Below are 11,692 nucleotides of genomic sequence, written 5' to 3' on the forward strand. Positions count from 1 at the left end.
AGGTGTATTTTCTCACCCAGACAGTGCTGATGAGTGACTGAGTGAGTGACTCAGTCAGGTGGAGGTGTGGAGTGTCTGGAGGAATGTGGCGGTGCAGGTTTGTGTTTCCTGCTCCGACCGGTCCGACTCATCAGTCCGCAGGAAGTCTCAACCTCAGTCGTCGTGTTTCTTCTCCTTCACAGATTCATCCCGTCACTCTCTGTGTGTTTGGCGTNGGTGTATTTTCTCACCCAGACAGTGCTGATGAGTGACTGAGTGAGTGACTCAGTCAGGTGGAGGTGTGGAGTGTCTGGAGGAATGTGGCGGTGCAGGTTTGTGTTTCCTGCTCCGACCGGTCCGACTCATCAGTCCGCAGGAAGTCTCAACCTCAGTCGTCGTGTTTCTTCTCCTTCACAGATTCATCCCGTCACTCTCTGTGTGTTTGGCGTGACGCTGTCGGCGGCGACACTTGGACGCGTCCCCTCAGGCTGCTGGACCCTGCTGTGAGTTTGTTGTTGGTCACTGGAGCCGGTCGGAGCGGTGGATGAACGGAGGCGTGGGGCGATGGCGGTGAATCTGAGTAAGAACGGTCCTGCGCTCATGAACGCTTATAAGGAAGTGGTGGATGGCAACTTGGACACGAACTGGTGAGCTGTCTCTGATCGTTCATGACAAACTTTACTTCCTGTTTGAAGTGTGTGATGATCAGCTGCTGACGGAGGAGTGTGTCCTTACACTGTGTGTGTGTGTGTGTGTGTGTGTGTGTGTGTTTCAGGGCTCTGTTCACGTATGAAGGGAACAGTAATGATATCCGTCTGGCAGATAAGGGAGGTAAGACATGATGGACACAGTCAGTCACATGTCCAAGTCTTAAACAAGTCCCAAGTCATTGTGGTGAAAATCAAACAAGTCACAAGTCGAGTCACAAACTCAAAGATAAGTTAAACTGCACCCAGTGAAGGAATGTAACTAAACACTTTCACTGAGGTGCAGATCTGAGTCTGCCTGTACTCCACTACATTTATCTGACCCAAACCCAACCTCTTGTGTGTGTTGGCTAAATGTAACCACGTGTGTGTGTCGGCTAAACGTAACCATGTGTGTGTGTTGGCTAAACGTAACCATGTGTGTGTGTTGTTGAAGGAAAAAAACATTGACGTAGTGCTTTTATTTTGAAAGAGACTGTATCAAACTGTACATTTCCTGTGAAAACAGAAGTGTATTTTGAAAACAGACAATGCATGTAACAGGCTGAAGTTGACACGGCGTCCCAGAACGTCAACAACCAACACACCCAGGGTACCTTGGACGTCATATGTGGACGTGGAAAGTCCATGACCAAACGTGGACATGTGACGAGGCAACACATTCTCACTCCGACTTCGTCTGTTTTCAAAACACACTTCTGTTTTCACAGGAAATGTACAGTTTGCATATAGTCTCTTTCAAAATAAAAGCACTACGTCAGTACAACATCGTGATTTTGACGTTTTGTTTTGTTTTTACCTTCAACAACACACACGTGGTTACGTTTAGGAAAAAAGAACAGGGTTTGGCTTGGACAAATACCTCGTACAACCCCACTTTAAAATATCTGCACTTTAAGTCCTGGGCTGTATGAATGTCAGTGTCATGAGAATTACATGTAACAGAAATGTTGTTTCTGAGTGTTGCTTGTGGGTATTCTCCAACGCGCCTTGCGGTGTGTGCAGATGGTGGGTTGGAGGAAATGGTGGAGGAGCTGAACAGCGGGAAGGTGATGTACGCTTTCTGTCGCGTCCAGGACCCAAACTCTGGACTGCCCAAATATGTCCTCATAAACTGGGTAAGACGCGCAAACACACACACAGACACACACACGCAAATCTAAAAATCAACATACAGATATGATTGGCTCACTTCTTGGAGTTTATATGTGCCCACATGTGTGCAGACAGGTGAAGGTGTGAAGGACTCTCGGAAAGGAATATGTGCAAACCATGTGGGCTCAATGGCCAACTTCCTGAAGGTGAGTCTGATCTGATCCATCTGCGACCCAGCGTCCTCATGTGAGGACATCACATTCTGTTTAACTCAGCCTTCGTGGACACGTTTTTATGCCATCTAGTGGCAGTAAGAGCACAACACGCTAAGCCATGGAAAAACAACATGGCAGCCATCTCTGTCAAGTCAGTGTGCAGCTGACCCCAATACCAAAGTGGAGGAGGTCCAAAACCTGATCACATGTTGTGGTTGAGACTTGTTTCGTTATGTTTAATAAAGTTTGTAGTTTGATATAAAGACACGTGACCAGTTTTAGTAACAGTAAGAAAATAAGACACTGTTGATGAGGAAGTACTCATTTAAGGACATCAGGACTTTTTTTATTGTCTTGTTTGAGGACGTTGGGACTTTATATTGTCTTGTTTAAGGACGTTGGGACTTAATGAGTCCTGCTGACCCCACTGTGCTGGGAGAAATTAAGAATGTGTCCCAAATGGGAGCTCAGCTGTCAGGAGGTGAATGCAGACTCACTGACTGGCTGTAACATGTGTGTGACCACAGGGAGCCCATGTGACCATAAACGCCCGCGGAGAAGAAGACGTGGAACCGCAGAGCATCCTGGAGAAGGTGGCCAAGGCCTCCGGAGCCAACTTTAATTTCCACAAACAAACAGAGTACAAAGACGCTCCCAGAGGACCCGTGGTGAGAGGACACACATTTATATTTTCACCTGAGTCACGGTTCTTAGGATGATGAAGGTTTCTACGATAACTGCACTCGAACCAAACCGAAACATGACAAACTTCTATCAGGTATATGGTCAGGTTAAGATCATGGTTAGGTTTAGGCAACAAAAGCACCTGGTTGGGTTTCGGAAAAAAGAACAGGATTTGGGTTAAGAATCCTACAGGACGTGAACACTGCTATCTCAGATAAAACTTAACTTAACCACGTGTTTTTGTTGCCTAAATGTAACCACGTGTTTTTGTTGCCTAAACCTAACCACATGCTTTTGTTGCCTAAAGCTAACCATGTATTTTTGTTGCCTAAACCTAGCCACGTGTTTTGTTGCCTAAACCTAACCACGTTTTTGTTGCCTGAACCTTACCACGTGTTTTTGTTGCCTAAATCTAACCACTTGCCTTTGTTGCCTAAACCTAACCACGTATTTTTGTTGCCTAAATCTAACCACTTGCTTTTGTTGCCTAAACCTAGCCACGTGTTTTGTTGCCTAAACCTAACCACGTTTTTGTTGCCTGAACCTAACCACGTGTTTTTGTTGCCTAAATCTAACCACTTGCTTTTGTTGCCTAAATCTAACCACGTGTTTTTGTTGCCTAAACCTAACCACTTGCTTTTGTTGCCTAAACCAAAACACGTTTTTGTTGCCTAAACATAATGTGCTTTTGTTGTTGAAGGAAAAAAAACCTCAATATGCGGTGTTGTACCAACAACGACAAGACAATGCATGTGACAGACTTAAGTTGACACGGCGTTCCAGAACGTCAACAACCAACACACCCATGTCCACGACCAAACACGGACATGTGACGAGGTCGCAGTGAGGATGTGTTGGTGTAGCAGAATAAAACATGTCACAGCGCTCTCCTCTGCTCCGACAGGGTTCGGTGTATCGGAAGACAAACGCTGTGGAGGAAATCCAACAAACCAAAAAGGACAACTTCTGGGTCCAAACTCAGGTTTCTCTTCATATCGTCATATCGTTGTGAGTATCCGAGTAAACAACCTGAGTATTATCTAATGTAAAACAAACAAACTCTGTCCTTCAGAGGGATGAAGAGGAGCGTCGACGGGAGGAGATCCAACGAGCAGAGCTGGAGAGACAGACAGTGGAGAGGGAGAGGAGGGAGATGGACGAGAGGCAGGCAAAGGAGAGGGAGAGGAGAGCAAAGGAGAGAGCTCAGCAGATTGAGCAGGAGAAGTGAGTCAAACAATAACGACAACAACAACAACAACAACAATAGGAACAGCTAAACAAAGAACCAGAGCCACTGACTGCTGCTTTCTGTGCTTGTGAATTTTCAGGTTGTTTCAGAGGCAGAGAGAAGAAGAAGAAAGACAGAGGGAGCAGCAGCGACAGGTGAGATGATACTGGAAAAATCTGTAAAGACCCTTCTGGGGCCGACGTCATGATGACATCATATTATCACCTGGAGGTGCAGCTGCCTCTCCCCCACAGGGCTGTAGGCTCCATAGGAGTCTTAAAATGTGTTTGTCTTGTTGTGTTATTGGGAGCCAGAATAGAAGGAGTCATGGCTCAAAACCAGCCGCCACTGCCCGTCAACAAAAACAAAGACAACTATGGTTAAATGTGATAAGACCAAAGGACTGGACGGAGGCCATCATCAAAAATGCTCACATGTGCAGCGCACACTTCATATCAGGTTAGGGAAAAAGTATTTCCTGTTGTAGGGATGAATAAGGTTATGTGTATTAAGGGTTATCATGTCCACCTCATCAGAAACTGGGGAGGGATTAAGAGGAATATTGGATTTCTCTGGAACGCTAACTTTTTAGCACATTAGCTAACGTTAGCTTCCATAGCAAAACAAACAAGTGTGGTCCTCCTTTGTAAGATTGGCTTCCTGTGACATCATCCATCCACTGAGTGAGAGCATACGGGTCGGCCAGTCTGGTCCCGTTGGTCAGTGTTTACTTATTCAAGTAACACTGGCGGTCCCGGAGAGTGAGTGACCTGACATGGTGCGTTGGTAAATTCAGTCTGACGCTCTACACTAAAATGAGAGCCCTGTTGGTGGAAGAAACGGAGCGTTATATTTCTACATGAATGAACCAACGGTTAAGTTAATCACACATTCACTCCGCTCGGCGCTCTGCTGCTCCGTCTCCACAGACAGAGTGTCCAGAGTGCGCTCTGCCACTCTGAGAGTGCGCTGCTCTGGATAACCCAACACTACATTCAGACAGCGCTCCCAATTTATCAACGCTCCAGTTTGTGTCAGAGTGCACTCCCACACTCACAATGAGTGTTTCTAAACGCACCACTCACATCATCTTCCTCCATCATCTAAAACAAGACAACACAACTTGTTAGCTAGCGCTAGCTAACGTCTGTGGAGAACTGTTTTGCCTCCAGCTAAGCCCCGCCCACTAATAGTAGTACTAACAGTAACAGGGTCTATAGGCTTGTCAGTCACTCTCACTCAACAACATTATTTTTCTCACAAAACAGTCAATCATGTGTCTGTTTTAGAACCAGCCAGAAAATGGATACAAGAAGTCGGGAATCAACTCTGCTGCGTCGGTGCAGAAAGCTAACGTGAGTATGAACTCGTATATGATTATCCTCATATGAGTGTATTAACATGTGGAGAAGAAACTGGTGTCAGAAATGTGAAATACTTATTTTAAGAGAAATTTTCTGTTATTTTATTTTTGCTCCTGAGAAACCAGGTCTGTCAGGTTTGGTGGGCAGCTCTCAACACTACATTACCCATGAGCCTCAGCAGCTGTTGCTGTAGAAGTACCTAAAACCGACCTGAATCAGAAAGTGGATTGACTTTAAACTAGAGATGGTGAAATCAGTTTTCTTAACAGTGTCATTTTTGGCACAGTTAGCAGTGCACATAAAGGACTATGAAGCTGTGATTGGATGTTTCTTAAAGAAATGCACCCTGGGAGTCGTAGTGTCCTTTAGGTTTTATGTCCACATGCTTCTACCCATTTATGAATTTATTTTTTGTTACAAACTGAACATGTGGAGTGTGAAAGACATAAGCTTTTACTGGACAGAGAGGGTCTAATGAAAGAGGCTACTGTGGTGCATTATGGGAAATGCAGAATCCTGATTTTTTTTTTAGCTTGACCCTTACCAGGGACTAAATGACCTTAAACCTTGTGTATGTAACTTTTTACATGATCGCCCTTTATTGGCAGCGGGTGAACAGGTCGTACCGCAACTAACTAAAAACAGAGACCTAACTTTCTTGTTTTCCCTAATTTCTCTGAGAAAATCCAAAGGATTTGATGTCATGTGCGTTCCAAGTATCTTGCCTCTCCTCAGCTCTGCTGCAATGCTAACAGTGTGCAACACTAGCTAACGTTAGCGAAGAAGTCTGCTGATGTCAACAAACAACTGTCCACACATGCTGTGTTACCGCTACATTTTGCAGCAGCAGCCTGGCGGAGACGGCCCTTCACTTATAGCGCCCTGTAGCAACTCATATTCAGCCAGAGCAAGACCAAGCGTCGGGGGTCTGATCCTGGACTGTCCTCCTGACTGCCCAAGTCCCCGCTGGATCAGCAAACTTTCTGTTGCTGCTGTTACACTGGTAAAGGCCTTACCATACTGGGTCCCATTTTGTTTGTCTGAAATTGTTGCACGTCTAAAAATAATTACGACTTTACTTTGAGTCACTCATGTTTGCACACTGAGTCTGAAACACTTGTCCCTCACGAAAATTTTTGGAACAGATTCAGTTTTCTGTGTTTTTTGCCTCCATCAAAGCCTTTGGAGACGTTTGACTGAGAAACACTGACGAAAATGTGGCGGCGGGACACAGCCGCGACAAGACAGCAGAATGGGGCGCAGAGTCATTTCATAACTCAGACAGCTACGTTCAACAGGTCAGATAGTGATATTCAGGTGGATGATGATGAAGAGGAGGAGCCAGAGCTGGCTTGAGTCAAGCTCAGACCGACCAGTTCACACCGCTGACACTTTTCTCTGTGACGTTCTAAAACAGTTTCATCTCGTCACCAATCTTTGGTCTGAACTGGACTTTGAAGTTACACAGAGAACCTTCAAACAAGGGGGACATGTCTCTGCTGCTTCGATTCCAACCTGTCTTTTTAAAATCTGTCTCCTGCATGTCCCATTAGTAAACAGCTGAAATAACGCGTTAAGCTCTTGCTGTCGTTCACAGGAGGCCAAATCGCTGATTTCTCAGAGGTCATTTAATCCCAGAGACATATTCAAACAGAGGGAGCAGAGCTTTGAGTCCAACAACCGACCGTCTCCTGCTGCATCCAGACCCGGTAAACAACAACAGATGCAGAGTAAATAACACTGATGACACATGATGCGATTAATAATGTTTTCACTCTGTCACGCAGGGAAGCTGCAGAGTCCATTTTTATCCCAGAAATCCTTGGAGAGAGAAGCTCCGCTGCAGCCTCAGTATCCAGCTGTGACCCCCCTGTCTCCTGTCTCACCTGAATGCTCTCACTCACCTGTTCCAGCTGAGACCCCCCTGTCCACCGTCTCACCTGAGCGGTCTCATTCAGCTGACCAACCTGTGTTCCCGCCCTACTCCATGCACCCCCTGTCTCCTGTCTCACCTGTCTCACCTGTGCTGTCTCATTCACCTGCTCCAGCACCTGTGTCACCTACACCGCCGGAGACAACAGACTCACCTGTTCAGGCTGCAGGTCAGACACACAACACATATTGATCATGAGCTACCTCTCCTCTTGGGTGCTCAGGAACCTCTTCATCTCACCGACATCAAAGGAAAGTTTTTATTAAAGGATTCTTCAGGCTGAAATGGAGTCACGAGGCCAGAACAAAATGTTGGCATCGCAGGTTTCTGCAAATCACGGATTACTTACATTTTCATTTGTGTTATATCATCAATTCTTAAGTGAGCCGACTTTGTCATCGTAAGGTGGGGGGGTGGTGGATGGTATGACACCTAGCTGAGGCGCCTGCTAAACTGCAGACCGCTGTTCAACAGCGACAAACGACAAAACTGGTTGTTGATTCGTGACCTGCCGCTGCCTTTCCAACCAGGATTGTGACCCCAGAATTGAGCCCTTTTAACCAAAACACTTTTCCTAACTGTAACCACATGATTTTGTGCCCAAATTTAACCACATGTTGACCACAGTGCTGTTGAAGTGAAAGTTTCAACCTATCTGCCAAATAACAATGTACAGATGTAACGTATCCACGGTTTGCAGAAACATACAATCCCAACATTTTTTTCTGGTGACTGGATCATGAATACTTTCAACCAAAATGAATCACCTGGTGCTAGGAGACCTTTCACCACGGGAGCAAATTTGCCATTCCTAAGATGTCTAAGGCACAGCCTGCCTTACTCAGGGACTGCCCATTGTTCAGATGTCCCAAAAACCCAGTCCCATTGGTCCAAAAAATGTCCCATTGAACTGAAAGCCCATTTCTGTGGCAGAAGAAAACAAATGCCCAATGCTCCGAAGTCCTGTTTCTCCGAAAAACACACTTCCTGCAGTTAAACAATCTAATTGCCCCCCAAAAATTTACACGGTTCATTTCTGTAAACCACAGATAGGTGACAACAACACTGTGGTGAATGTGTGGGTCGGTTTATGCACTGAAACCACTTGAGGAAGGTTAGGAAAAGATTAGGTCTGGTGGTTAAGGCAGCAAAAGTGCGAGTGGGGCGGGCGGGAGGGATAGTGGATGGGTCCAACAAACACCAGCCGTCACCTGAGAAAACGGTGTTCGCATCCTGTAAGAGTCTAAAGCCAAACCCTGTTCTTTTTATCTAAACCCAACCATGTGCGTATGCTGTTGAAGAAAAAAAATAAATTTGCAGTGTTGTACTGACGCAGTGCTTTTATTTTGAAAGAGACTGTATGCAAATGTTAAATTTCTTTTGAAAATGAAGTCTGTCTTGAAAGAAGAGAACGTGAATATGTGACGAGGTCACAGTGAGGATGATGTTGTTTCATTGATTAAATATTTGTTGAACCTACATACAGATGTGAAGGGTGACCAACAGCACTGATTTATGGAAAAATGAGACAGAAAGACAAAATCTGGAGATACAAGGTTTCTGTGACTAAGTATCCAGACATGTCTCTCTCTGTCGTTGATCCACACAGATGCTGTTTACACAGAAGAGGAGGAGTGGTCAGATGAGTTTGATGAAGATGCAGATGAACCTATTCCAGGTATGATGATGTTCACTGTGACAACTTTTGTAGCTGTGATACTCAACCTACAAATCTGGCTTGCAGCAGGGTGCTGGGTGGTTTAAGCCCCGTCTCCTCCAAACCCTTTCAGTCCAGCACCTCTGGAGCCAGCAGTAAGCCTTCAGACATGGTACCTAGACCCTCGGTGTGTTCAGACAGTCCTCTTAAATGTGGGCGGGGTTGTTGTCACTCACTGCTCCGTCCAGCACTCGCTGTATTTCCTCATCAGCGGTGACACAGATGGAAGTCTGCACCTGGTTTATCGTCCACAGAACGAGGCTGCACGCCCACATTTTCAGAACAAAATAGAACAGGCTGCAGTGAGAGTCTCTCTCCATGGGATATTTAAAAATAGCAGCTTTGTGCATTTAGTCCTTCTCAGGCAAGCTCAGGGGTTTAGTGTTGCTGTAGCCCACAGGAAGTGAGGATTAGAATATATGACCTTCACATAATCCGCTCCAAATTAATCTATATTTTTAAAGTCATTACTAAAAGTGTGTGTCATATAAAAACTAAAGTGATGGTCAAAGTTGTCACAGTGAAATTTAAGGTGTGCTGATGGATTCACGTCATCAACTCATGCATTGAGTAACATTACAAGTTAACGTTCCACCTTAAAAGTGGAAAAAAATGTGACTGAACTGAACTGAGCCGTACTGCTCGGTGGAAATGGAGCATTAGCGACCATTTTGTAATTCACCATGAAACTGACTGACACTGGATTTCTGTTTTTGGACAGACTGTATAAAAAAACATCCAAACAGAAGTTGTTTACAGAAAAAGTGTCACAGAAGGATCCTCCAGACCCCAGCAGAGGTCTGGGCTAATCCTAGAAACGGCCCTGCGTACACCTGATGTTTGGCTGGATCTGACTTCTGGCAGAGATAAGCAAGCAAACGTTGAAAATAGGCAATTTATTTAGAAATATCATAGTCATCTGTTTATTAACAGATGAGTGTCTCAGACTCACAGATCAAAACAAGTTTTTACAAACACCTCCTGGAGCAGTGGTGGCACTTAACTGAGTACATCTACTTTAGTGCTACACTTTTTACTGCACTACATTTATCTGTCCAACTAAGATTTTACACACAAAACAAATCAAAGTCCAGCAACCTACAGGCAGCCTGCTACAATCTAAAGAACTGAGCCATTGCTTATTGCTTTTTTGGCCATTTTCAGATGTCGTACTTTGAGGAACTCCTTTTAGAGATTTGATCCAATCGACTTCAAAGTTGGTCTGTCCCAGTGCAACACTTTAACGATGAAAAGTTATTAATTAAAAGCTTGAGTTTTCATTGAACCGTGTGACTGTGGCGATGCGTCAAACTGTTTCGCCACAAAACAGGATGTAGTTAGTAACTCCAGTATACATGGTTCAATCTGCCCCAAAACTGCACAGGATTGATGACAGTCCTGCCCTGAACACATCGACAGGCCAAGTGAGAATATGTTGAAACACTAAAGAGTCTGAGCACTTCCAGCTTCACTGTGCTGCAATACAAAGAACATCACAATGGCAGAATTTAAAAACTTATCATGCATTGATCCATAAATGTCTCCAACCTGCAGAGGATCTGTACGAGGCACCACGTCCGTCAGCGGAGACAGAGGACGACCTGTATGAAAATGTCTACCAGCACGTCCCCACAGTGAGTCCTCTCTGTCCTTGATTCTACAAAGTACATTTACTGCAAGTACTTTACTGGAGTTTATACAATGTATTAGACCTCCACCACATTCAGAGGGAAACACTGACCTTTTCACTCCACTGCATTTATCTGACAGCTGTGTCAAGACTTTACATTAAAGACATCAAAGTTTATAAAGTACAACGTAATTTAAAAGATTTTTTTTTAAATGAAATCTTCAAATCAAATCTTCAGGTCACGCCTCCTCGTCATGTTTCAGATGTTTATGAGTTTTGGCACATCTCTCCTCTGAACGTCTCAAAGTTTTGAATATTTGACAAAGTCACAACTTTTTCTTTCCTCTCTGTCCTGAGCACAGACACGAGGCTGGTATCCGTCTGAGCGTCTCACTCTCAGAAAGAATATGACGAAGCGTAATTTTCAAAATGCTGAACTATTTATTTGTACCTGCGACTGGAATTTTGAATTTCTTTTAGCAGAGCTGTTCTCTGAGAACAAAGTCTCAATATCAGTCAAACCATTGTGCTGAGAAGTGAGTTTTTATTTATCTGTGATAGTCTGGTGACCTGTCCAGGGTGAACCCCGCCTCTCACCCAATGTCAGCTGGGATAGGCTCCACCCCCCCCCCCCGCGACCCCCAACAGGATAAATGGTTACAGAAAATGAATGAACTATTTTTTTTATCGTTGGGCACCTGATGACACTATTGTGTTTTAATCACATTAAAAAATCATAAATAGTTTGATAAGAAAATGTTTGTATCTGAAAAACTAAAAGGAACACAATTAAATATTTGGTATCTATGAACTTTGAACAAGTTCAGCATTAAAGTTATATATACACATGTGCAGTGTTAAAAATATTTCTTTCTGGACAACATTTAATAAACACAGTGTAGTGTTTTTTCTTTTTATTCATTCATTTGCTGTATCCGCTTATCCTATTGGAGCTTATCCCAGCTGACACTGGGTGAGAGGCAGGGTTCACCCTGAACAGGTCACCAGACTATCACAGGACTGACACATAGAGACAGACAACCATTCACACTCACATTCACACCTACGGACAATTTAGAGTCACCAATTAACCTGCATGTCTTTGGACTGTGGGAGGAAGCTGGAGCACCTGGAGGAAAC

General features: G+C 44.4%; 1 protein-coding gene across 1 annotated transcript in view; it reads left to right on the top strand.

Annotated features, from left to right (window-relative positions):
• Positions 1-352: 352 nt before the first annotated feature.
• Positions 353-11,692, top strand: part of LOC126396028 (drebrin-like protein B) — a 16,872-nt gene continuing 5,532 nt past the window's right edge. Inside the window, exons 1-13 of the mRNA XM_050053851.1 lie at positions 353-626; positions 755-810; positions 1,692-1,804; positions 1,913-1,987; positions 2,524-2,664; positions 3,585-3,662; positions 3,753-3,904; positions 4,009-4,063; positions 5,198-5,263; positions 6,870-6,981; positions 7,060-7,374; positions 8,815-8,883; positions 10,477-10,556. Coding sequence (XP_049909808.1) covers positions 544-626; positions 755-810; positions 1,692-1,804; positions 1,913-1,987; positions 2,524-2,664; positions 3,585-3,662; positions 3,753-3,904; positions 4,009-4,063; positions 5,198-5,263; positions 6,870-6,981; positions 7,060-7,374; positions 8,815-8,883; positions 10,477-10,556 — 1,395 coding nt within the window. The 5' untranslated portion in view covers positions 353-543. The remainder of the gene's footprint in view (positions 627-754; positions 811-1,691; positions 1,805-1,912; positions 1,988-2,523; positions 2,665-3,584; positions 3,663-3,752; positions 3,905-4,008; positions 4,064-5,197; positions 5,264-6,869; positions 6,982-7,059; positions 7,375-8,814; positions 8,884-10,476; positions 10,557-11,692) is intronic.

This window comes from Epinephelus moara, chromosome 9 (genome assembly GCF_006386435.1).
Source record: "Epinephelus moara isolate mb chromosome 9, YSFRI_EMoa_1.0, whole genome shotgun sequence".
Classification (NCBI taxonomy): Eukaryota; Metazoa; Chordata; class Actinopteri; order Perciformes; family Serranidae; genus Epinephelus; species Epinephelus moara.